The sequence below is a fragment of the Rattus rattus genome, chromosome 8, assembly GCF_011064425.1.
Source record: "Rattus rattus isolate New Zealand chromosome 8, Rrattus_CSIRO_v1, whole genome shotgun sequence".
NCBI lineage: Eukaryota > Metazoa > Chordata > Mammalia > Rodentia > Muridae > Rattus > Rattus rattus.
Genome location: NC_046161.1, coordinates 57727320 through 57754761, shown reverse-complemented (window position 1 = coordinate 57754761; position 27442 = coordinate 57727320). Strand labels below are relative to the sequence as shown.

The 27442-nt window shown below is 41.0% G+C and overlaps 2 protein-coding genes across 3 annotated transcripts in view; one reads left to right on the top strand and one right to left on the bottom strand.

The window, feature by feature from the left end:
• Iqch (IQ motif containing H) overlaps window positions 1-27442 on the top strand; it is a 182144-nt gene that overhangs the window by 142023 nt on the left and 12679 nt on the right. Inside the window, exons 18-19 of one of the 2 annotated variants that reach the window (XM_032909380.1) lie at window positions 10278-10448; window positions 19269-19391. In XM_032909380.1, coding sequence (XP_032765271.1) covers window positions 10278-10448; window positions 19269-19391 — 294 coding nt within the window. The remainder of the gene's footprint in view (window positions 1-10277; window positions 10449-19268; window positions 19392-27442) is intronic. The other variant, XM_032909381.1, reaches the window with a different exon arrangement.
• On the bottom strand, window positions 26504-26846 carry LOC116906623 (60S ribosomal protein L37-like). Its single transcript, XM_032909382.1, has one exon. The coding sequence runs from the start codon at window positions 26844-26846 to the stop codon at window positions 26553-26555; it is 294 nt and encodes a 97-aa protein (XP_032765273.1). The 3' UTR covers window positions 26504-26552.

Sequence of the window (27442 nt, the reverse complement as noted above, 5' to 3'; positions counted from 1 at the left end):
TCAAGCATGGCAGAGAAAACCTGGCTCTGGAGTTTAACCCCACCCTGGCTTAACTGGAAGCTGACAGAACATTTCTTGGACTCTTTGAGTCTCCATTTCCACTTATACTAAACACATATTTACTATCTACTCCACAAGGCTATTGTGAGGCTGATAAAAAAAAAAACCCCACAGTGCCTTGCACTTAACAGCCCTTAGTACGTATTTCCCTTTCTCTTTATTCTTCCACATTTCCTTTCTGCAGTCTGCATGAGATCTAATAGGAAGTTTCCTAAATACCACAGTCATAAAAATGATGACATAGTGTCTTGATTGAATGATCACTCTTTCAAACACAAGACTCTGTAGGCAGCAAAGGCAGAGTGGAATCCAGGTTTCCCTCCGGATAACCAACCTGCACTATGATGAACAAGCCACCTAGGAGTCATGCCTCCACCACCACCAAAGAAATTGGGATTTAGTAAATTATTGAGCTAATGTGATAAGGATGAGGAGGGTCCCTGTGGAGGACATAGAAACTTGGGGTGGGAGATGCAGTGTGGGCAATGATCAGAAAGAGAAGGTGGCAGCTGTCTAGGACACAGCTTTCCTAGGTCATGTGTGCACCAGTCTGACCAGCCCTGCCTGCCTTGTGGATCTGATGATGCTCCGCCTAGAAGCTGACACAAAATGAAAGTCTGTGGTGCAAAGCAGGAAGAGGTCTCCTGGCTTTTGGAAGAGTGACACTGTGTCCTTAGAGGGCATTCAGTCCATCTGATACTACGCCTAGGATATTATGCTAATGAGTTTGTTAGTTCCTCCATCCTATGGCTGCTTATTAAGGCCTGTGTATATTGCGGGTCACCAGTTGGCTTTACTGTATGTGATGGAAATTTGTTGGACATACATAGCAAAGTTTTATTAGGTTCTGACTTGAAAAGTAGCTAAGATAAACCTAGAAGGCCACTTGAGAGGTAGTTTGTCACAGACCTCTTTATTCAGTTATCATTTATACCCAACCACAGTCAAATAAGGGACACACAAATTATGCAACTGTCTATATTACACTGGGCTTTTGGGAGGCTGGGTTGTGTAGGTGTGTATGTAACGGCTTTGTTGATATACCTTATGCCATAAAGATCACTTTACCAAGAAGGTACTTAGTAGTTCTGCATGTATTTAGACTTGCATAACCACCATCATTACCAAAATTTACATTTATTTTACTCGTCCCCACCCAATTAGTACAGAACCATTAGCAATCATTTCCCATCCCTCTTTCTCTAGCCACTGTCAACTACTTTCTCTCTCTATGGCTTTCTTTATCTTCTGAATCTCGTGTGTGATCATACAGTGGGTGGTCTTTTGTAACTTTTCCTTGACACACTGTGATTTGAAAGTTCAGTCATGTGGTAGCAAGAATTGACTGCACTGATCATTCTTTTTTATGGTTCAGTAGTATTCTACTGTACGGCTACACCGCAGTTTGCTTTTCCATTGGTTAAAGGATATCAACTGCTTCTACTTTTCACTGAAAGGACCTGGATGACACAAAGCTTTTTGGGTCCTGATCTTTCTTAACTACTGACTACCAGAGGCAGAGTTAGGGTAGACATGATGATAGCTCAGTTGTTTGCTCTGGACTTTGGTTTTTTTACTGCTTCTCAGAGATGGAAAGACAATGATCTTTGCTTTGAGCATGCATGCAAGTTTTTGTAGAAATATACTTTCCTTTCTTTGTATGCCCACTAGAGGAATCGATGGGTCCCAGTGTAACCAGTGTAACTTTAGCTTTTGAGGATTTAACTAAGAAGTCTTCTCATGTTATTTAGTGTAATTATCCAATGAAGACATTGATTGGCATTACTTCTATCAAGTATCATGCTAGGTGCTGGTTGGGATACAGAAATGGAAAACAGGCTTTTGTTCTTGGTCTCATTTTCTTGGAATGGCTCAAACATAAATAAACTAGCCTTTGATTTACCACCAAGAACTCTGAACTGTGGTCTGAACTCTGCTCTCAACCATGTCTCTTCCTTTTCAGAGCCTTGCTCCTAGGATCTAAAACAGCTAGACTAGACCAACTGTAAAGCCATAACTTTCACAATGTATATTTCTTACTTATGTAGTCTGCAGCCAAAATTATTGTTTATAGGAGATTGTGGCTTACTAGGGCTGCAGAGTAGCCTAGGGAGGAAAAGAAACTGTGCTAGAATGCACTGTAAGGACTGAGGCCTGTGTATGTGCTCTCCCCTCACCCGGAGAATACCTTGCTTTGCACAAAAGCCCACCATGCACACAAGGATTGCACACAGAAACCCTCCCTGCTACACAACAAGATCTCTTCTGTTTTGGACATTCCCACAAAGAAAGCCTTTAGAGTCATTTAAAGCACATCATAAGGGCTATTTCTCAGCAAAGCCAATCATCCACCAGTCCTGATATTTACAGCCTGAAAGCCAAAAACCACTATGTGTAATGTGGGGTTCCTTTATGAATTCACATTCAGGGGCAAACAACCAATAGTCCTAAAAGGACTAGTTATGAAGATTAGACTTTCATGTTTCTAATGTTTGGTGAGCAATTTCCAAATAAGAAAATGGTCTTCCAAAAAGCTTTAAGAAGGCAAGAAAATACTGAAGCAGAAAAAAGAAAAAAAATGAGCATATAATTCTGTACACTAAGATTATAAATAATACCAATTAGGCCATCAGTTTTTAATAACACAAGAAGGATCATAAATTGTGATTACAGAAGCTTGGAATAGGAAACAAAATGCAAGCATGTACTTAAAATTGTGATATTTTTAGTGCAAAACAAGTGTAGCCACTGCTGCAGGTTTAAACTTCATTTTTTTCTGTTTTATATAACCGAATCAGTCAATTTCTAGTGTGATTTTGGCATATCCTGAAAGAATTTCTAGTGTCATAGAGAGGCTTCTAGCACCGCAGAGAAATCTGGTTTATTGATACGGGTAACTAGACGTCACAGATGAGTGAGACCAAGGGTTATGAACTTGGGCTCTGCTCCCAGTTAGTTCCTCACTGAATTACAGGAGCTGAGCAAGTCTGTCCACCTCCCATAGTTCAGAGAGAAAGGAGGTGGGTGAATAGGTCGTTCTGTGCTTCCACGGTAGCACAGAACCCATGGCACCCAGAGCCTTTCCGGTTTTACAGACATTTTCGCCTGTCCTCATCCTATAGTGTCCAAATGCACTCAAATGGACTCTGATTCAAGCATCACTTCTTAAAGAGTGTCGTTACACTTGACTTACATTTTCTACTTTGTGGACACTTTAAATATTTATTGCTACTTTATTCCAAATTTTCATACATGGAAGCCATTAACTTTTTTGTTTTGATTTGGTTTTTCTAAGGCAGTGTTTCTCTGTGTAGCTCTGGCTGTCCTGGAATTCACTCCATAGACCAACCTGGCTCCAAACTCACAGAAATTGGCCTGCCCCTGCCTCTCAAGTACAGACTAAAGGTGTGCACCAGCACTGCCCAGCTACAGTATTTAAGTATTTTAAAACCTAAATACTTTTAATCTAAATAGCTAAGCTTTTGAAAACCATGGAGGCCCTAGGCATACTGGGTTACTTGGCCCTGACTGCTGAGAAGCAGGACTCAGGTGCTTTACTGCCTCTGGAGACTGTAAGAACCAAAATAAGGCAGGGGATGTCCAAGGATAGATGCTTTAGCTGTTTAAAGATGCCCTCGTGACGATGTCGTTTGTTATGACCCAAGGGCAAATAATAGAATCATGGGGAAGTACACCAGGGTAGACTCCAGAAGTTTCAATTGTTCATCTGGTAGTCTGGTTAGGGACTGCCCCATCTCTTAGAGACTTCTAAAAGACATTGGGCTATCCCAGAAATTGCCACTAGGTGGCAACAGGCCAAGAGGTAGCTGTTCCTCTGCCTGTCTACTGATTTGTTTTAATGCAATGCAAACAACTCTTACTAAAAATCACAATCATATTATTATTTCACTAATTGAAAATTCTATCAGTGCAGTGTACCCACTTACTGAAAAATTAAGTGTCAAGTATGTCTACCACATGGAGCACTCATGCTGTCTGGCTTTTTAATAATCCAAGATGGGGATTTACTATGGCAAAGAGATCACAACTTCATGTTCACAGAGATGCTGGGGCCTGTTCTGCTCCCTGTCTCTGAGATGCAGGAAAGTATATAAAAGTCAGAGTCCAACAACTGAGGCCTCCCACTGCCCTGACTCTATCAAACTGTCTCCAAAGTTCTATGGGAAGAAGGATCATGGGAACAAACAGACTTGGATGTGCCAGGCCCTACAGTAATAGCCTCACACACTGCCTCATGTAGTCATCTCATAACAGACCACAGCATCCATGCCATTAGGCCCACTGTGTTTGGTTTGATTTGGAATAGTAGTAATTGAACCTAAAAGGGCCTCATGTGTGCTAGGCAAATACTCCACCATTAAGTTGCAGTCACAGCCTTTGGCTTGTGTTAACAAAAAAGTAGACCCAGGGAGAGGGAACAAAGTTGCTGAAGACCAGACAGACAGCAGAGGAAGGACTGGCATCTTCAGCAAGTCCTTGTAACTGTGGTGCCCTCAGTTGCTGACACTTCTCTTGCCCTGTTTATCATTCTATCCTTTGCAAGCTTCATGCACCTTGGCCTGACCATGGTGAGAAGCAGGATGATGGTCTCTACCACAGTCTCTTAGATAGAGCCTCTGGTCCTATGGGCCTCGCCTGTCTCAAAAATGGCATGAGAGATGAGCTGCCTCCTTACCAGGATCTGATTTGTCTTTAAGCCGACAGTATAGCCCAACATATGCTCCTGAAATACAGTGAGAAGGAAGATGTGCATTAGCTCTCATCCTGTCCACTAGAACAGAAGTATCTCAAGCTGAACAAAACCTGAAGCCCAGATTCACCCTCTAACTAGTGCTTAATCTGTTCTACTAGGAAATAGTCCTTCCATTTTCTGGAGAAATTAAAGATATCTTTGATTCTTGGACTTCTTTTCATTGCATGTCCCACATGAGAGCCATAAGTGTCCTTTCACCCTTAACAGTTCCCATTCTGGTCTTTCCACTGCCATCTATCACCCAAACTATGGCAGTGTCATCCTGATTGGACTCCACGTCTCCATCCTTGACATTCATAGTCCCTTCTCTTACTACATATGAATGCTTCAAAAATAGACACCGGAACATGTCATTCCTCTTTACTAAACACCCTCCAACAAATTCCTAGCCTCTGATATCATATCCTCGCCCCACACTAGGCCCTCTTCTTTGGTAAAGCTGCAGTGGACTAGAGACTGTTAAGCCATGTCTTTCTTGCCACTTAGTAGTAGTGGACAATAAGTCCTTCACTCACCTCTGCATCAAGCCAGAGCACAGGGACCTCAGCCTCCTCGCAGCTGGATTATGCCACCCCAGAGGAGCTAGGGATATGACCTGGCCTCTTCTGCTTAGCCATGTCTGTGTTGCCCATAGGCTTGACAGGTGGCTTGGCCCTTCTCTAGGAAGCATCAAATGGTCCAATAATAGATTTCCCATCAGATTTAGAACCATGAATCTGAACAAAAACGTGGGTGATTGAGGTCAAACATGCTGCTGAGGGGAGTAGGCACACATCACGGTTTACCCTGAAGGCCAGGTACCAGCTCTGTAGTGGGTGAATTCTCAGTGCAGTATCTCTTAAGCTTGGTCAACTAGAAGAATAAGTCTTTTTCAAAAATTTCTTTCCATATGGCAAATCTTCACAATCCCTAGTTGGCTTCAGAGACATGTCTGGAAGCAGTAAAGGAAGGGCTACCTGGACAATAATCTTCAGTGACTAGTCAAGGGAAATGTGACCCAAAGAGGTGACTTAATTGTATCTCAGACACTGATAGCATAAACTTGGATCATTGGCCTCTTTACTGCCTCAGTCTTCCTATAGAAAAGAAAAGGGAATGGAAACATTGAGATGAATTTGTAAAAACATCTGTAGATTCTTAAAGCTCACAAATTCTGGTTCTTCAATAACTATCGTATAATCTATAAACTAGTCTCTCAGTCTCATTTTTAACCCTGATGTTCATAAAAGGCAGCTAGCAAGAAGCAAGACAAAACTCTGCCATGGAATGTTACTTGCACTGGAAGACAATTATAGAATGTAGGACCAAAGCACAGCTGCCCACATCTGCATGCTCCACCACCCACCCATTCTGCCTGCTACCAGAAAGAGGCAGTAGCATCAGGGCGAGCAGGCGGCCTCCATCTGCCCAGAATACCTAAGGCAAAGGGGACTTATATTAAGTCTCTCTTCCATCCCTTCTCACACAGGAGCCTTTCATTGCCTTGTCTCCCAAAGACCTTGAGAGCAGAACAATTCTGGCCTGTGTTTGTCCTCTAAATCCAGGCATAATACAGTCATGGAGGTGAAGAGCTAGGGCCTTCTCTCCCCACACTAGGCCCTCCTCTTGGTAAAGTTGCAATGGATTAGAGAGTGTTAAAGCATATCCCATGCTTACAAGTTAACAAAGAGCTGAAAATAAGTTAACATTTTTACTTAACCCATCATAACCATAGTAGTAGTATTTCAGTACCCATTAGTATAAGATATTATTCATGAGGTGTTCCTTTTTATCGCCTCAGTCTTGGAGATCCAGCATGTGTCCCAGCAACATTTCAAGCGCCCAGTGGCTACATGAGCTGGCAGCAACCAGGTTAGATAGTGCACATCCTGAATGTGTCTGAGAATATCCATGAAAGTCAATTATAATTCTGCTTGCTTACATGACTTCTTATCTTCCTCTTTGTACACATCGTATCATCATGTTATTCACAACCATCATCTCTCATGATGATATCACATACCATCTCATCACTCGGATAGATTCTAATTTTCTTATCTAATGCTCAAATGCTGGGAAACTGTAGGCTTTCAGTATTGCAAGTAATGCCGAGGTGAGTATGTTTGTGTTGTTTGTGTTCTTAAGGTCTTGGTACAAGTTTCCCTAGCATTCTTGCTATTTTAGCAAAATTATTTTTGAAAAGCATCAAACAGTTATCATGGGACAAGAAATAGGACTTGTAGGTTCTTCTGCACTTTTGATGCTTAGCTGAGACCCAGAGAGAACCACCTTATCACCTATGTCAGAGTTGCTCCATTTATAAAATAAATTGATTGATTATACAGGGTGATTTTTTTGAAGAGTATTTCTTGCCCTATTCTTATCTTCAAATGTAATCAATTAATCCTCAGGCTAGTCATTACAAGCCGTCATACATAGTAAGTCATGTCAAAGTCACCACCTACACGTTGTGATCCCTACTCAGAGTGTTTTTTATAGAGGCCACTGTCATGGCTGGCATGTGACAAGAGTGTCCACTATAGGGAGCTGTAAGTTTTTAAAGTTAATGTTGAATTTTAAATTTAAAAATAAGATTAAATAAAAGGCAGCAAGAACATGGGAAATGCACCAAGGAAGTACAGAGGACTATTTGCTTGATCTGAATCTGGACTCAGTCCTAAGAGGCCCCCAGATGCCTGCTCCTGAATGGCTCTAGAGGTGTTCACAGTGTGGTACTGGAATGGTGTGTGGATCCTGCCTCACTAACCATACCCCACACACTGGGAACTGTGGGAAGACAAAGACTTAGCAGCCTCCCCTAAAGGGCCAACAATCTAGAGGGGGAGAGCGGAACCCCTGTTCACAAACAAGCATGCCTTGGGCAATGTTTTCAGCATGGAAAACCAGATGGAGAATGGAACAATTATGTGAGCAAATCAGGCAAGCCCGCTGCTGAGGAAAAGGCTTAAGGAAACTGTTCTATTTCCTTTCAGAACAAAGGGGTTAGGGCCACCTGGGGAAGCAAAAATACTAACCTCCAGAAAACTCAGAGCTCTGGCCATGCTCTACCATCTCAGGTAAACTATGGAGCAGCTTTTGATCTCAGTATCCTCCAGTAAAATGGAGCTAGAGTAGTAGCAGCCTGGCCCAAAACCTGTGCTATCTGATATCTACACAAAGTGTGACTCCTAAGACTCTTTCTAAAAGACAGCATTTTCCACTGTTAATCCAGGCTGGCCTTGAATTTGTAATCCTTGCTTGATTCTGCCTCTTGAGTGCTGGGGTTATGGGCTTGCACCACTGTGCTCAGGGCGGAATGTGTCCTCTTAAAGGAATGCTCAGTCTCATAAGTAACATTCGTATTCGAAGTTATCAGGCAGTTGTGTGTGTTTGGGTTTTTTGTTTGTTCTTTAAAACCCCATGTGGTAGGTATTACCGTTGGGCCTGACACTTAAGGGCACTGAGACCGAGAGCATCAGTACCAGTCTAAACATTTGAGGCTATACACAGGGGCTCTCACGCCTTGGCTCTGTCTTTCCCTATACCATGCTGCTTTCTTATCAAAAGCTTTATCACCAAAACATCAATATCATTAATAAAAACGTCAGTAATGTTTTATGTATCTCTTTCCCAAGAACCCCAAAGCATGAAAAGAGGAACTCTGGAAATGGACATGTAGGAACAGAGTTCAGTTCCTCCTCAAAGGGAACAGGAGCTGTCCCCATCTGATTTACATGTGATGCCGTACAGCAGGAAATATCTAAGTTGACAAATAGCATGTTTACAACTGCAGCAGATATTTGGCAGTTAGTTTTTAACAATTGTTGCAAATGTGATTTATTTGTTGTTATGAAAGAGGATTACTGTGAGAATATGATCCTGAAATTAGCTTCAGTTTAGCAAGGGGCCTTGACAGCTTGACCCCTTAATATTCTTATAATGATGTCATTTACATTCAATGCTTACTCAAGTCACTCCCTGCTAGATCTGTTAGAGCAGAGTCCACTCTAGGGCAGATGTATTATGTATTTTAACATACAGAGTTGGTGAGTGGGGCACTTGTAGGCCTTCTAAGAAGAAAAAAATATTTAATCAAATCTTCATGAAAATGTGTTAGTTTCCAACTTCCTACCGTGAAAATGCATTACTGATAATTACAGCTCTAGAAATCCAATACTTTATGTTTTCTCCACAAGACACTTCCATGGCATAGGCTGTATTAAACAAGAACATTTGATTCTCTGGGACTCTGACTTTTAATTTGACTGGAGGATTGGTACAGCATCAGTGCCCTCTCCTCCAGAGGTGCATGAGAGGAGGGCGGGCTTGGGGCCAAACAGAAATGATTAGAATCTGAGTGCTACCCCTTACTTACTGTGTAGACTTAGGTACCTTCTGAACCTGTGTCTTATCTGTTTTTAAAGTACCTAGAAAGAGCAGAGAAGCCTGTGAAGTACCTGGCATACCATATGTTCTTGGTCCATGCAAATCACGGCTTTATTACTAGTTTAAAGCTCAAATGTCCTTTGAGAGGCGGCCTGGACTCCATCAGACAAAGCCAGTCAGTCCTTTCTACTTCCACAATTGTCATTACAGAGCACATTACACTTTGCTGTGACCCTGAGCTGTCATCCTGACGGCATGACCTAGGCCTTTGTATTTTTGACTCTCTAGTGACTTGCATGTTCTTCCTTAATCATTCAACTAACTTGGATTCTGGGGATCTCATGGGAGTCTCAAATGACAAGTCACCTTAAAAGGAGGAGGTAGCACATGGCCTACTTTTGTCTCTGCCAGTTAAACACATAGTAAATGCTCAGTAAATATCTGTCAAATAAATTAATAACCACCACTCAGTTATCAGTAATGTGTAACTAACCTGTCTGTTTTTCACAGCATTTAAATTTTTGTTGCATCAGAGTCTGCTCATAATTCCAGATGTCCTCATCAGGTCACTGTTGAGGGTACTGTGAATTCGCAGGCTGATAAAGTAAAATGGTAGTACACGTAAGACTTACACCTTAAGTCTAACTTTCTGATAAAAAATGACATTGTTTTTTCCAGACTCAAAGCAAGTTCTCCTTTCCCATGCCGTCCTATCTGCACTACTTTTCCAGTTTAGTTACCCCTTCCTTAGCTTTTAGTCAATCTCAGTAGAGAACATTGCCCTGTCCACCTCTGAAGTGACAAACCCCAGGGCGTGGGGGGAGTCACCAAGACCCAAGGTCTCTGATGATTGTCTTGACCAGGTATTTTCATTTCTTTAACTTCCTACATAATCACTTATCTTCTAATGTAAGAAACAAGCTTCATCCCTCAGCATGTGACATCGAGAGAGAAGCAAAGACGTCTACTCCGAGGAGCTGGCCACTTGTTTACTTTGGCCTCTGATGTAGTTGGGAGTATGGCTCTCTCTTCTCCTGTCTCATCACGCCCTGACTTCTCTGACTCGTGTCTTAACCAGGTGTGGACAACAGGCCTCAACCTGTCATACAGTGACCAGCTGGCCATGACGCAGCTCACCCTGTACCTGACAAACGGTCATCTGAACTGTGGTCTGAGCACCCTGGAAGTGCCCCGCTTTAAGGAAGACGCAGAAAGGGAGAAGAAACGCCTGAGCATCCAGGCAGAGCTGGTGAGCGACAGATTCCTTCTGCTTGGCTTGGCCCTGAGCGGTGCTCCGCTACTAAGTGAGCAGAAAGAGGCTAAAGAACCAGACAGATCACTGAGCCACTTCAAAACACGGTCCACAAATGTGACAGTCTCTTCCATAAAAGGGGGGCGGCCACCCAGGAAGAGAGAGTAGAGTGTGAAAGCCGAGAGGCCACGGCTTTCTGTTGGGCACCTCCCAATGCTCTTCCTATTTCTCTACACAGCCGGCTGTTTCTGACAGTCCTCATCCCCTGCTGTTCTAGTCCAAACTCCCACTTTCACCTTATACTCCTAGGTCCACACTTCTAACCTTGGCTGCTCCGAGTCTTCAGGTGAAGCTATTTAAATCCATACGATGATCTCTCCCTCTGTACATTCTCTTAGAGGATCAAGCCACAGGCCTGCCATTCCTTAGCCCCACAGCCTGCCAACAACTGGGCTACAATAACTTTAACTGCTAAGATGCCTCAGATCTTACCCTTACTCTGCCTCCATGGAGATACCACCCTGGACTCTGCCCGGCCATCTCACACTATATGAGAACTAGTAGTAGAGCTACCCTCAGATTCCTGGTCTCCCTTCTTTCCCCTGGGCCTAAAAACTGCAGTGAAGATTGCTGCAAAGTAAAAAGTGATTTTTACCTAGGATTTTTTTTTAAATAGAAAAAGTTTTTTTTTCAGTCTGGCATGGTGACACACACCTTTAATCTCAGCACTTGGAGGCAGAAGCAGGTCGGATCTCTAAGTTCAAGGCCAGCCTGGTTCACAGAGCACGTTTCAGGCAATTTCCAGGACAGAGAAACCCTTTTTGAAAAACAAAAAACAAAATGCATTTAATATATATGTTTTCCCCTCCCCAAATCCTCCCAAATCCTCTCCCTCCTTCCCATCAAATTCATGCCCTTTTTTGCCTCCTTAGAAAATAAATAAACAAACAGGGAAACAAAAATGAAAGAACCAGATACAAAACAAAAACACAAAATCAGAAACCATACCAGACAAGCAAAAGAACAGTAAGATTTTTTTTTTTTTTTTGCCCAACCCAAGGGCCTTGGGCTTCCTAGGAAAAATACTACTGAGTTTGATTTTTTTTAATGCCCAACCCTGCCATAGGAGAAAAATCTACTGATTTTGGGCATGTCGGGCATCTACTACCCCTGGGCATGTGATTAAATGCTCTTAAGTGAGACTCCATTAGAGAAACTAATTTCTCCTTTGCAAGTGGATGTCAACTGGAGATAGCTTCTTGGGTAGAGGTGGGAACCCTTGTCCACTTCCCCATTTCAGCCCTGGAACCCTGTCTGGATTGAACCTGTCCATGCTGCCACAGTCTCTCTGAGTTCATGTGTGTATTAGTCCTGTTGTGTCTAAAAGACAGCTTCCTTGAAGGCGTCCATTCCCTAAGGCTCTCAAGGACCTCTTTGCCTCCTCTTCCATGTAGTTTCCTGAACCTGTGGGGGAGGGGCTTTGATCTCATTTAGGACTGAATGTTACAAAAATCTCTCACTCACATTATCCAGTTGTGGGTCTCTGTTATTTCCCATCTACTGCAAGAAGCAGATTCTCTGATAATGGCCGAACGAGGCACGGATCTATGGGTATAGCAGAACATCATCATAAGGAGTCATTTCATTGCTGTTTTCCTTTAGCAGGATGATAGCATTTGTTTTTTCTCTAGGTCCATGGCTTATCCAGTCTCAGATTCTAAGCCACCTAAGCACTGTCAGGCATGGGTTCTGTCTCGTGGAGTGAACCTTAAATACAATCAAAGAGTGGTTGGTCACTCCCACAACGTTTGTGCCACCAATGCACCAGCATATCATGCAGACAGTATCACTGGTGTAGATTGTAGGGTTTGTAGTTGGTTAGTGGTAGCGTGCAGAGTACCTTCCAGTGCCATGAACATGAGTCAGTAGGGCTGAAGGCTGCAGTTAGGCACTAGCTTGACTTTATGTTCAATACAATAAGGTCTTCCTATCAAGATGTGGAGCATAACCAATAGTCTTGGCAATAACCTGAGATGTTTGGGGGTTTCATGGGCTCCTTTGACTAATGGCTCAAGCAGATGTAAGGCATTCCTGTGTTAGAAGTTTCATTTCCTACCCAGGATTTTAGAAGATCAGGCTCCTGTGATCTTCCTAGCTTGGTTGTTGAGGCCTTGCATGATCTGCCTCTCTCTATTATAGTCTCCTTTGTTATCAGTAGGATGATAGGCTGAGACCTGCTGCCGGTGAGGTTTACCAACCATAGGACAGAGGTTGCACCTCTTCGTTTCCCCCCTCTTGCCTCTAGGTGTCATTCCTAGCTGCAGGCCAAGAATGGGAATTCTGCAAAGACTATTGTATACTTTTAGAAACTGCCTACATAGAAAACTGGAAAGCATTATAAACTTAAAGAAATAAAATGTTTCTAGAATTATGGCAAAAGGGCTATTCTGGGTTTCTGGAGTGAGAATAAACTTAAAGTGCTTTAGATTTCAGAGAGCAATAAATTCTGCCAGCCTGAACTACTTACTGTGTGTAGTAGGCCCCAGGCATGTTACACATGCAATAAGTTCTTTTTTAAAAGCATGCACATCTGTGTACACATCGGCCAACCTGAAACTTAACAAGCAAGTATGGACACACTACGCTGTTGTCAGGTTCACAATCAGCCCTCCTTTGAAGACCGAAGGAGGTCACTAGGAAAGGATGGCATCTACGATCATGGCAGCACCTTCAGAACTAAGAACTGTAAAGTAAAATACTCCTAGTTTGCTTCTATTCCTTTAATAATGTGCTGTGTTGAGACATGAAACAAACAAACAAGTGAGCAAAGAACCTGTTCTAGACTCCCAGGAGAGCTCAGAGATGTCCAAGCTTGATCCAGACTCCTTACCAAACCAACCAACCAAATACATTTGAAAGCAAAATAAAGTCTGAGAAATCCCAGATATGCACATTTTAGAGACAAAAAGGAGTAGGGTAACAGGTACAGTAGTAAGTACAGTGCTTGCTGCACAAGCATGAAAACCTGAGCTCAGTACCCAGCACCTGTGTACAAATCTGGTGCAGTGCTGCAGGGTCCGAGAGAAACCCTGTCCCGAAAAAAAAGACACTGACTCTGGAAGACATTCTGTGTCAATCTCTGCCTTCACATGCATGTGCACATGTAGGCCCTAGGCGTACTTACACACACACACACACACACACACACACACACACACACACACGCACGCACGCATGCACGCACTCACACTTGCGTGCACAAACACACACAAAGGGGTCATTTTTTAAAACTTTTAATTAACTTCAAAATTGGCATAAATAATCACCCTTTTATATCAACTTTCACTGTCCACTCCCCTTCTTCCTGGACCTTCAGACCACAGTTCCTGAGTGGCCATAAAAAAAAATCATCTTTGCTAATATCTTAAAACAACCCAAGTCATTTATACATGTTTGAACAGATATGATCTGTAATAAATGATTAAGTAAAACCTTTTGTGTTAAATTATGATGTTAATAATGACTCTGTCTCCTGTAATTTATTATGAATTCTCAAATGCTTCGGGTTTGATTTTGATAGAATGCAATCACATCAGAGTTTATGTGATGACTTTATTTTTAGAACTCCTTCGTTGAAGGCACACATTTCCCCACTACTCCTACTGTAATTATGTACAAAACCAATCACTCATTAGAGTTAGGATACATTATCTTCTAGACAGATGAGGCTAAATAAGCAACACATTAATAATTCAGAGAGCAGTTCATTATGCATGTGGATGCCTGCTTCATAACTGGAATAAGAGCCTCATCAGCCTCTGCCAACCCTTAAACAATAGTTCTGTGTTATTGCAGCCACATTCCAGTTTACGCTTGTTAAACTGCTACTTGGATTATTTTATCAAACATTCATTTATTTGTGGTCCCTTACTGCCGAGAACAGATTTTGGAAGCTCCTTTTTTAAGTTAATGATTTGAGCAATGGGTGTTATTAATTCTCAGAATATTATAAACATGATTAATTTTCAGGCAGAGATTTATTACATAAGGATTTCAGCTATGTCAACTGAAATGCATCACTGTCAAAACAAGTATCATGGTGAAAATAGAGTGCGCTCCACACTTCAGACGCTGCGCTCAGAACTAAATCAATTTAAATTGTGGCTGAAGCAAAATTATATTCTCCAGTGAAAAAGCGTATTCCAGGCTTCTTTTGTTTAGCTCGAAGCTTCTTGTTAGACCGTGATTTAGAAAGGTAGTCTGATAAGCCTAGACCAGCACTGAGAGCGTTTTGTGTGCCGTCTCTTCTCATTCATGGGAAGGCTAGCTTTCTGAGATCCCACACGTCCCAGATGAAGCCAGTGGGAATTTGAAGTGAAGAGTATTGGTCTGGGAGTCATGGACCATGAATTCTGAGCTTCTCTCTGGCCTCAGTTTCCTTAGCTGTAAATAAGTAAGTGCTAAGTAATCCTCAAGGTCTCTTGAGCAGATTGATTTTATGGGTCCTAGAGAATGGGGTTGCCTGTAGGAAGCCTTGCTGGCAGACTCACACACTGCAGAAGACAGGAGGAGGAACACAACCTGGGAAGAAACAGGAAAGGCCAATCTCCCCATACTGCATCCTTTCATGAAAAGATCCTTAGTTGGTTTATTGTTACAGAAACTTCTAGAAAGGGTAATACTGTCATGACAGGCCATACATAAGACTTTTTCAGTCACCACTAAGCTATATCAGTTAACACTCAGAAAGAATCAACTAGAAGTAAATTCAGGTCTCTCATCCAACACATGAAACATGGAGAAAATTGGGACAAGTGGCAAAGAGCTCCAGGTTCATGAAGAGCAGTGCCTGGCTCTGCCACAGGGCTTAGGCTGAGGGTAGCAACACCGCACTAAGCCTAACCCGCGTGCACTTTGCTAAGACCTTCACATGAACTTGTTCATAACCTGATATATTAGTCAGGAATGATTTGTTAATTTTTAGATATGAAAATTTGGGTTAAGAGAAAGTAAGCACATGTTAAAGATTACCAAGCAAGCAGTTGGGGAAGTCAAGGTTTAATGTACAGGCTGTCAAACCTGCAGCTCTGCTTAGCCAGCCTCGCATTGGCTAAGTCAGGGCTTGGGTTCCTGAGGCCTGGGTTCAGCTCCAGCCTGAAGAAGCCTGGTTGAAACTTCAGAACATTCTTCTCAAAGGAAGAGCTATGTCCCTGGGACTAATTGCTTTCTGGTATGTGTTATCCACTGCATTTCCATCTGTCTGAGATCTGCCAAGCTCGGTGACACAGGGTGGGCTGGGTGATCGTGAGGGAGTTGTAGGGTTTAAAAGGAAGCCGGAGTAGACATGGCACAGGTTTCCCAGATAGCACAGATGGCTGAATAAGTAACAGAGAGTACAGAAAAGATCAAATCACTAAGAACCATGAGCCATCACTTTCTAAAAATGAACAGTTTATATACTAAAGCATGAACACAATATACATTTTCACAAATAAAATTCACAAGGCCATCAACAGGAGCCATGATAGTGACTGCTCCAGAGAGACCGTGATGGCCTGGTAGGATCAGGAGGCTCCTTAAAGACACCCGGAACTTGGCCTTTCTAGAGTAGTCAGTGAGTGGAAAGAAGAGAAGGGAATGCTCCAGTAGTAAAGAGGAGAATGTCATCCCCTTAGAAGAATCAGGAGGCAGGGGTTAGAGCAGTGCACTGAGACTCTGGAAGAGTCTGCCCACTATGATCTAGATTTCAGCTTGAAGGCAAGGAAATGACCCTAAGGACTTTTGAGTGGGAGACTGATACTGAGCAACCTGGTTTGAGGAAACACAGTAAATCTTGTGGTGATGGTCAGAATCCCAGGAGACAAGTGGTACCAGTAGAAGAACAGCGCAGAGAATTCTATTTACTTATGGTCTAAAATCCTTTAAAGGAATAGTGACAAAAGAGTAGCAGGTACTACCAGGTTTCAAACAGTGCTAGGCGGTCCACTGTCAGGTTCAGAAGTTAATGTTCAATTCAAGATCACACAGATGGTCATTGGCCTCACAGGTTTAGAATCAGTGTTCCTGACTCCATATGCCCTGTCCACTGTGGAATTCTGCTTGTTCCTCATCTCCAGAACTCTTGGGTACTAAAGTCATGGGCTAGGGTGTTTCAATAACAGAAAAGAAGCGGCAACTAAGAGATCTATCAAATATCCTGAGGTTTTTTTCCCCTGATTCTTCATGAATTTTACATTCAGGACTGGGAAAGGGGGTGACAATAGTTTGTTTTCACCAAGAAGTGGCCTGGTCTTACTGACATCCAGCAGTCACATTCTGGTGGGCTATGAGCTGTTTTGTTCTACCTTATGACCACAGCATGGAGTATAGTATGGAGGGTGATCTACCTTCCAGGTGCTTTCCTGCCTCTCTCACTGACTGTGGCATAAATATTGCTTATTTATATACTAAAGTAGCATAAGATAAGTTTAGAAGACAAAAATAACAAAAACTATCTTGTAAATTCACGGTAATTACCACATAATTATGTGCTTAGTTGCCACAGTAAATTCCAGTGTGTTTGTACTTCACACCCGTGTGCAAAGGCTCGGGCTCCGGGCTTTCCCTATGAAGGCAGGTGCACTGCATGGCCTGGCCGGGTTAAGTCGAGCCAGCTGACACAGAGCTACTCTTAACTGGCTCTTACACCACAATATTGTGCAACATGGCAGCAGTTATGTACTGCAAATTAAAAAAAAAATAACTGAAGAAAGAACTTTGAACATTTTTACCACAAAGAAATGAGGAGATAAAAAAAAGTTTAATCTGATTTAAATATTGTGAAATACATACATGTATCAAACATTTCATAGTATCCCACTGATAAACAAAATTTTATCTTTTATGGGGTTTTTTGTGCGTCTCTTAAAATAAAAATGTCTTAGTCAGTACAGACGGGACAACCCTAATGGCAATATATGACTCAGATTGCACTAGCCTGTGAGGGCCTAACACATTTGTTAGGGGAAAAGCATCTTTATCAATGGTACTGACAGGAATGTTTGACATGTAGGGTTTGATATAAATGTTGATGGAAAGCCACATGAAATGGAGATATGTTACAAAAGATGAATGTAGAGTCTGGACATATGTGCAAAGAAAGAGAGGAAGAAGGAGCAAGAAGAAAGACTATAGGTGACTTACAGAAGAATAATATCTATTCTCTGATGGGCACTTGATCAGTCCAATCCCTTGGAGCCTGAGGTCTGCCTACAGATCTCCTGGAACCCCAAAGCCAGCTATGTGCCAGCATTTTTTTTGACTTCTCCTGTTTTAAGTCATTGCAGAAGTCCAAGCACCTGTGGGGCCCCTAAGTTAAAGACCTGGGCCAGGGACACTCATCTTTTACCACTCTAAAGCTGGTCATGGTTCTGTATGCAGGCCTCCAAATTCCCAGTTATCTCAGAGAAACAGCTGATTGTCCAAGACAAATATAGCATGTTATAACCGATGTGCTGCAATGCTGCTAGCATCTAATACTTTAGTTTGTGCAAATTAAATTTTAAATGTTTTAGGAAATATACAAGTAAAACTCTGGGCCAACTACAGCCAGTCACTGGGATAGCTCCAACTGACAGGTGTGCAAAATGAAGTGAGGGGCATTAAAAGCACAGGGCTACTTAGGAAGAGGGAAGAGGTCACAGCAAGGAAAGGGGACAAAAATAGGTGAATACAGTTGAAATCTATTGTGTACATGTATGAAAATACCACAATGAAACCCATTTATATGTATAAGTAACATCTGCTAATAAAAAACATTTAAAGATAGCAGTTTCTCAACAGAAAATGCATTTCCAGTATTGGCTCCCTGGAGGAAAGGGGGTTTTGGAAACACTAAAGTGACTTACTTCTATAAAATACGTTATGGAAAGGGAATGCTACTTGCTAACACTATCAATAATATGTCAATAATGTGTTGGTCAGCTTTAAGATAATAACTATAAGACGGGGGACTACTTAGCTTATAGTTTGGAGGTTCCACTCCTTGGTGGACTGACCCGTTACTTTGGACATCTGGTGGGGGTGGCAGATTTCAGTGGTAGAAAGTTCATAGTGGAATAAAACTACCTACATTATGACCCAGGGAGTGAGACAGAGACTAAAATAGACAAACATCCCTATAATCGCTTTTGAGGGCATCTCTTCAATCACCTAAGGATCTTCCACAGAATCACTCTACCTTCTGATGCTTTCCTCATCCTTTAACATGTGACCTTTAGGAAATAGCATCCAAAATTCAATAACATAGACCCTTGATCTGAGGTGATGAAGACTGTGATTTATATATGTGGCCTTTCTCTTGTAAAGGCATACTACTCCAGTCCAATCATGAGAAAAACATCAGGGGAAAAAAATAGGAATTTTAAGAAATTACTAACCAGTACTCCTCAAAATCATCAAGGTCATCAAAAACATGGCAATCTGAAAAACTGTGAAAGTCCCAAGGAACACGGGAAAATGACTAAACAGGAATATAAGGACTGAATACAACATGACACTGAATATGGGGTGGGATCCTGAAACAGGAAAGAGGAAATGGAGAAAAACTAGTGAAATTCAAATAAAGTACCAATCTAAGATAGGTAAAAGACAACGCAGCAGTTTGGTCCCTAGTTATGACAAATGTCCCAAAACAATACAGCACATTCACAGTAGTGCTACTGTGGTCAAATAAACACCTCTGTGTTAGCTAGTAAGCTTTCTGTGAATCTGTAACCGTAAAGTTAAAACTTGATTTAAAATTTTTTAGAGTCTAACTTTTGGTTGTGGCTTTTCTAGGCCCCAGAAACCAGTCGCTATGCAGTGATGTCCACACAGCTGAAGCACGACAATCTCTCACTCATCTTCTATTACGTTTTCCTCCAGATGTGTAAGGCCCATGGCATCGGCTATGACCTTGAGGTATGAGGAGTTATAGTTATAGTTCATCAGGGATGGACCCATCAGGGATGAGCAGGACTCAGTGGTTAACAAACTGCCACTCCTTCAAAGAAGTGTTCTTTAAGACTGGCTGGGTGTATTCAGAGGAAAACCTTTTATATAAGGACACCAGTTCTAAAGGATCAGGGCTCTACTTTTATGACTTTATTTAGTCACCTCCTTAAAGGCCCTGTTTCTATAAGTGCTTTGTTTGAAATATAAACTAGGGAACAACAAAATGAAGACTTTATCATTCTGCTGTTTAGATATGATGATTTCTTTTAAGGAGTTCTGATTATTCTCAAAGAGGGAGCAGTAGCTCCAATTTTGCCCCTGTGTAGCTGCTCTATCCTAACTTAGTGTCATTGGGCATATGAAATACGAGGGGCTAGTCCTAAACCAGGACCTCCAATTTGTGTCCAGCAACTCATGTCACTCTGGAGAAATAATTTCCTATTTTTCCACTGGACTTATTTTCAAACTTCTGACACACCAGGATGTTCTATGACACTATGTAACACAATACCTATTTGAGCAAACTCAACATATCACATCGACAACATAACAATAAATTCACTGCCCACAAATAATGACATGATAATTAGACAGTTGCAACTTAGCTGAATGTTTTGATTTGTAAAGATATAATTTAATATATATTAATTAGGCAAGCAGTTTGCCACTGAGCCATATTCACAGCCCTAATGTGTCTGAATTTTCAGTTTTATTACTTGAGAACCAATACTGTTTTTAAGAGTCAACTTTTTGGGGGCCCTTTAAACTTTAAGCACAGTATGATTGTGAACAAAGTGCCTGGGAGGACAGTCGGGAGCCCCAGCAGGCTGGCAGGGCATTGTCAAGATCCTGAGGCCCTTTGCTTGGCCTGATCTGTGCTGGTGCAAACATATATAATGGAGCTGATACTGCATTGCAGATTACATTAAAACTGATGGGATGCAGAAAGAATGAAAACAACAGGAGAACTGATTTACCTGAAATTGTTGCATCTGCTACATACAATCCCTTCAGAATTAGTTTTTTGTCCCAAACTGATAAGACTGAGACATTCCCATGTACCACAAGGTGGCTAATCTATTTGTTTTATTCTTCTAAAGTATCAAAACAGAATATGTTTTGTAAATCAGCATATTTGGCAGGGATGTCTCAAAGCCCAAACAAAACATACTTTATCACTTTCTACTACCTGAAATGTGCTCATTCTTGAATTGAAGACTTTGCACTTGATTAGAGTTATAATACTTTGGAGAAAAGTAAAGCCCAGTAGGAGTTACTTACACCTTTGTTCCTTGGATGATTGGATACACTTCTTTTCCTCTCTGTTTCTTTTTAAATCCAGTCTCTGTAGAGACTGTAAGACATTGCCAGTGCTGAGTGTATTGCAAGCTGTCACGGCAGGGCATTGGGAAACATTTTTAATTAGCAATAATCGCGCCTAGGATAAACCTCATTGGCTATGAGACCACAACTAAGAGCAGATTTTATTGGGAAGATGTGTTGCCATGGTCCAGGGGAGCAGAGGAAGGTGATCCACGAGGCAGGAGCCTGGCTAGAGAAAGCTATGGAAAGGTGCATAGAGAGGCACCACAGACAACCACCACAATTCCCCAGACACACCGCAGGCTTGCTCACATTTAATGACTTACAAAACATGAAAGGTGAAAGGGTGAAGAGAAATATGGATTAGGGGCAATAGAGTAATGAAACAACACAAAAAGAAAAACAGAACCAGAAGCAAAGGAGAGATAAAAGAACCCATTTGAAGAGAGCAGAGACAATAACTGGAAAGAAAGCAAAAACATAAAATTTATGAATCTATAAATATATGTTTATATTATATAAATAGAGAGATAAAGATATCATATGTGAATACATGCACATGTATATGGATTAGGGACAACACACAATGTGTGTATGTGAGAGAGAGACAGAGACAGAGACAGAGACAGAGACAGAGAGAGAGAAAGATAGATACAGAAACAGAGACAGAGAAAGAATGCTGAAGGAAAAGAGAATCATCTAACCATGTTGGTATTTTACAAATTTCCCAGCTGAATTATTGCCTGATTTTTCCTGAAATGGGCTCTCATATTTCTTTATTTTAAACATTAATGCAGAAATCTATCCCTAGTAAGAACTTCCTACCACCATTCCTCTTCCTTCTCCTCTTTTCCTTCCCCTTCTCTTTTCCCTCTTCCCCCAACCCCTCTTTCTTCTTCATCTTCTTTTGGTTTTCTGAGATAAGACCTTACTCTGAAGCTTAGACTGGTCTTAAATTCATGGTAACCTTCCTGCTTCGCCTGCTTCCTTCCTAGACTACAGGCCTTCTTTATAACTTGTGGCCATCCTTCCTGTCTTAACAGACTTCTCTCAGGAAGGGACACAGATGGTGGGGCAGCACCGTAGAGCACTAACCTCGAGCTAGCCACATGAGCACTTTCACTTCACCATCTCGTTTATTCTGCATGCCTGTGCTGTAGGGTGTTGTTTCCACTATACCTCAGTGAGATTTTCCCGTGGTTATGCAGCCAACAATGCTTGGAGCTGCACGCTTCCCTTTAACTAAAATATGATTCCCAGCCTAATGAAAGAATTCTGACGTCCATTTCAAAGGTGTGTTGTCTCAATGCCTCAGCTGCAGAAACGACCTCCTCTGCACAGTCCCTATGCCTGCCTCTGCCTTACGAAAGGGGCTGTATTTCAGATTGGCCTCCTAGGATTCCATTATCTCTTTAGCTTATGCTAGAATAAGAACCATTTACCTAAATCCAAGTGTAAGCTGCGTTGCCAGTTTTTACTTTTGATTGAACTCAAAGTGAGCTCTTTTTCAAGAAAAAGCAAGCCACATAAACAATATGTTATTATTGATATTGGATCAAAGGAGGACTCCTCTTATGCCTTCCTTCAACTTTGTTTTCTACCATTATTATCATAGAATCTCAGTGATGCTTTTGTTTTTGTTTTTCGGGTTTTTTGTTTGTTTGTTTGTTTGTTTGTCCAAAATTGAGTGTGGAGGGAGTCAGATTACCCTATGAACTAATTTTTCTTGATTAATATTAGAGAAGTGTGTCGCTGAGTTTGTAGGTAACTTGATGAGACTCCTTCTTGGTACTTCTGTAATGCTACAGAATGCCCCATCTAGTTTCTGAAGGAAATGAAGTTCTAACAAGCCGTATGAAGACCGGCATCACGTTTACTCTCTGCAGGAGTGTGAGGGGCTGGTCTCACAGACACTGGCGGTGTGCCATGATCTTAGACAGCCCACAACCAGCAGCAATCGTTCTCTCTGGCCTGGATACTGCCATGGTGGGAAACATTAGTATTGTTTACAAATACTCTGGTTCTCCCCTTTCAAGGCACATAACAGAACTATACTCCCTCACTGCTTCTCCAAAGTTAGGCATAGCTATGTAAATTGTTTGGACGGGTAAGATATGAGCGGAGGTGAGATACGTCAGTGTCGGCTGTAATATTCTTTCCTACCTTGGAAAACCACAGAAGTTCATTCCAATGGCTCACTCTAACAGTCTGGTTTCTGAAGGACTAAAAGTGATCAGAGACACAGGCCGTCCATATGGAAGAACATGAACAAGGAAAAGTTTCTGGTGTTAGAAACAACCAGCAATTGTTTCTCAAATTCTGAAGCATAGCCAGCCTGTGCTGGCACATAAATTAGTATCAAGGGAAAGGTGTCCTCAAGCAAAATCTACAAATTTGATATTGACTTGGTGGCAGTGACACGGAAGCAGTGACATAGAAGCTATGTCACTGTCATGGACAGTGTCATGGAAATCGGTGTATCAAAAATCACGTGAGTTGGTGAAATATTTAGCAAAACTGGCACCAGTGACAACGTAGAAGTCCTAAAGTGTTCACAGCACTAAGGAAGCAGTTAGAAAACACAATGCTGTTTGATCGTTGACTGTTCTTGACTGTTCTGTCAAAGAATACAAAAATTTTGAGCCTCTAAATGTATCAGGAAGTATGAAGCAGGCATGAAAACAGATTCCAGGAAGTAGGAACTGGGAAAAGCTGGGAAAACTAAGACGAGTTTTTACATTTCAAAAAGGAGAAAAAAATATAGTGAAAGGGGCTGGCAAGATGGTTCAACTGGTGCCTGACGCACAGGCCTGCAGCTTGAGCTTGAGACAACAAGCACCAGAGTTGTCCTTGTACCTCTATACATGAGTGATATACACCAAATCCAAAAAAGGAAAACTTGGCCTTGTAATAAAGATCAAATTAAAGTTATGAGTACAACCAACTACAAAAGCCTCTGAATGGATCTCAGAGTAAGACTGCAGCAAAGATCATAGCATCTAGCAAATGTCTAAATATAGAAAGATTAACTCAATAAAAACAAAGGCTATTGCTCTCCTACTAAAGTCTGACAGGCACAGAAACAAGAAAACAAAGAAATAAAGAAAAACCTGGCCACTCGAGGAAAGAACTGCAGATGCAGTAGCTGCAGCTTGGTGAAGTTAAAGCCGCGTGTTTGTTTGTGCTGTGTGTCCACACCAGTGAGTGCCAGCGCACCTGTGCTTGGCCCTCTCGTGGCAGTCAGAGGATAGCCTCAGGGGTCAGTTATCCACAAAAAGGGACAGGAGATAGATGGAAAATGGACCAAAAGTCTATAGCATGCATGCATTTACTATCTCAAGAGAGGAGGAAACTTTTAAAATAAATAGTGACACAATTTTCCAAAAGTGGTGCATCAAATTACACATTGCACAAACACTGCAAATGATAGATAAGATATATTTAATGACAACCACACCTGGAAACTTCTTTTAGTTTTGAAAATCAAAAGAAAGATAAAATCTTCAAAATGGATAAGAACAAAACAGCCCATCTTCTATCTGATTACTGCTTTAGTAGAACTGACAGTTGATAATAGGACCCACGAAAGGTATACAATGATTAAATCAAACTTTTAAACCATGGAAGAAAGGCTCTGTGGCTAAGTATTGGAATGAGAAGCCTATAACATTTTCTAATTGGGATGACATGCCAGGTGCCATGGACTTATTTGAAAAAAAGGGAGAAATAAAATTCTAAAGTAAAAACCACTGATTTGAAGTGACTTGCTATACTCGTGTTAATAATAAGAGAGCCCTAGAATTGTCCAGCAAAAATATGTGAGCCATAGATATCATTCACATTTGCCTTCCTAATTTTTAAATATGAAAAAGTAGGCAAGGCGATATATTAACTTTAGGATATACACTATAAATCCAATATATTAAAATATTTTATCTCAACATAATCAGCACAAAACTATTGAGATGTTTACATGTTGGCATGAAACACTTTTTAAATTTATTTAACTTTTTATTAAAAGACTTTATGCAATATATTTTAACGATGGTTTTTCCCTTCCCAGTTCCGCACCACAACCTTCCTACCCACCCAACTTTGTTTTCCTATCTAATCAGAGGCTTAGAGGATAACATCTGCATCTATGACAATACATAATGTATTTGTGTTTTGAAATCTGGGTTATCTCAGTCGGGATATTTTTCTAACTTCATCTATTTACTTGTGAATTTCATAATTTCATTTTTATTAACATCTGACTAATATCCCATTGTGTAAATGTACTATATTTTATAATGCATTCATTAGTTGATGAACATCTAAGGTGTTTTTCAATTTCTAGCTACTATGAACATAACATGAGCAAGTTTCTCTTTGGTAGGATGTAGAATTATTTGAGCAAATGCTCAAGAATCTGTATCTGGAAGTAGACAAATTCCCAACATCCTAAGGAACTATACCACACTGATTTCTGCACAAGTTGCTGTACAAGTTTGCACTCCCACTAGGAATGAATAATTGTTCCCTCCTCCCTGTTTCCATCAGCATATATTATCATTTGGTTTACTGACTTTGGTATAAGAGGAAATCTCAAAGTAGCTTCAATTTGCATTTCCCTGGTGACCAAGGATGTTGAACATTTCTTTACATGTTTCTCAGCCATTTGTGTTTCCCCTTTTGAGAACCTTTACTTGGTTCTGAACCCCATTTTTATATTGTGTTATTTGTTTCTTTTAGTTCAGGTTTTTAAAAAAAATCTTTGCATTTAGATAATAAGCCTCTATCAGATATATGATTGTAAATGAATTATTCTTAATATAAATGTAAACAGTGTATTCATCCCATGTTTGTATTTCTTTAAGACAGTCCTCAATAACCACACACAGAAACATTAAGATTTATTTAAAACTGCACTTCAATAGCTGAGCAGTTAAATGATTTATGTGAAATTTCTATGCTAATCTGGCTATCTCCCAGCCCCATCCCATGACACTTGCATGTTATTATTGATCTGGTCCTTTGGACCCCTTCTTCACAGCTCCAATTCTTCCATCCTCCTTGCTGATCTGAATCTCCCTCTCTCCTCCTTTCCTTCCTTTGGTTGGTGTGTCCCTCCCTATTCTCTATTCTGCCCAGCCACTGGGTGATCAGTATTTATTGACAAGGTCAAGAATAAATGATAAGAATTATTTACATAAACTTGAGACAGGAAATGCACTACAGTACCATGTCTAGATTGAAATAAGCTATGAGGTCAGAGAAATCATTTGAGTAACATAAGGGTAATCTTTACACAGTGTATAAAAACATTATGCCTACATATGATAAGATCTTTTTCCATTCTCTAGGCTGCAAATGAACTTGTCCTTTGTCATACAGAAAACTTTCAGCTTGATGAGGTCCCATTTATTAATTGTTGGTCTTACAACCAACCCGTTCTATCCATGTCATGTTCAGAAAGTATCTTCCTTTGCTGATGAATTTAACCTTATTCCCCACTGTCTCTTTTACCACATTCAGGGAATATGGTCTTATGTTGAGGTCTTTGGTCCATTTGGAGTTGAGTTTTGTGCAGGATGATAAATATTTGCATTCTTCTACATGCAGCCATAAGCCAGAACCATTTGTTGAAGATGCTGTCTTTTCTTTAGTGTATATTTTTTTAATTAGTCTTGCTCGTTGACTTGTGATCTGGGTCTTGAATTCTGGTCCATCGATGAACATGTGTGTTTAATATCAGTAACAATGCTGGTTTTTGGTTTTTTTTTTTTGAAACCAGAACATTTATTTTATGACCGATTGAAATCCTCAAGATGAACTGGATGCTGCAACAGCTGCCCTCTTGGGTTTAGGTGTTGTTCCTTCACGGAATCCATGTCTGTATCTTCGGTAGACAATCTGTAGGTGCCTCATCTGACCAGACCCGGTAGTGTTTCTTCTCTTAGCCTTGGCACACCAGTTATACTTTCTCTTCTGCTTGGCAGGGTAGCCACATTTGCCACAGGTCGACTTCTGAAGGTGGTAGACCTTAGAGCCACAGTGGCGGCACAGCGTGTGTGTCTTATTGCAACGCTTTCCAAAGGATGACGTTCCTTTCATCATCTTGCTTCTACCTGCGAGGCCAAAGAGACTGGAAGAGAGCTCTGTTTTTATTATTGAAGCTATGGTACAACTTGAGATCTGGAATGGTGATACCTCCAACTGTTCGTTTATTATTCAGAACTGTTTTTAGCTTTTATGGCATTTTGTATTTACATATGAATATAAAATGTATTCCTTCAATCTCTGTAAAGAATTGTATTGAAAATTGTATGGGAATTGTGTTGAATTTATAGATTGCTTTTGGTAGGATGGCTATTTTTCCACTGTATTAATTGTATAGCCATGATGATGGCAGATCTTGCCATCTTCTGCTCTTTCAATTTCTTTAATATCTTAAATATTTTATTATACAAGACTTTCATTTGCTTGATTAGAGCTGTCCCCAAGGTTTGTTGTTGTTTTGGTGGGACTATTTTGAAAGATACTGTTTCCCTGATTTCTTTCTCAATCTGTCATCTGTATATTGAAGGCTACTGACTTTTGTGTGTTAATTTTGTATCTTGCTACTTTGCTGAAAGTCTTTATCAGATGTAGATGTTTTCTGGTGGAGTTTTTAGGGTCTTTTATGTATAAAAATCGTTTCACCTGCAAATTAA

What these genes read in the sequence shown, in the direction of transcription:
- LOC116906623 (XM_032909382.1), bottom strand. Translation starts at nt 26,846, where the DNA reads ATGATGAAAGGAACGTCATCCTTTGGAAAGCGTTGCAATAAGACACAC.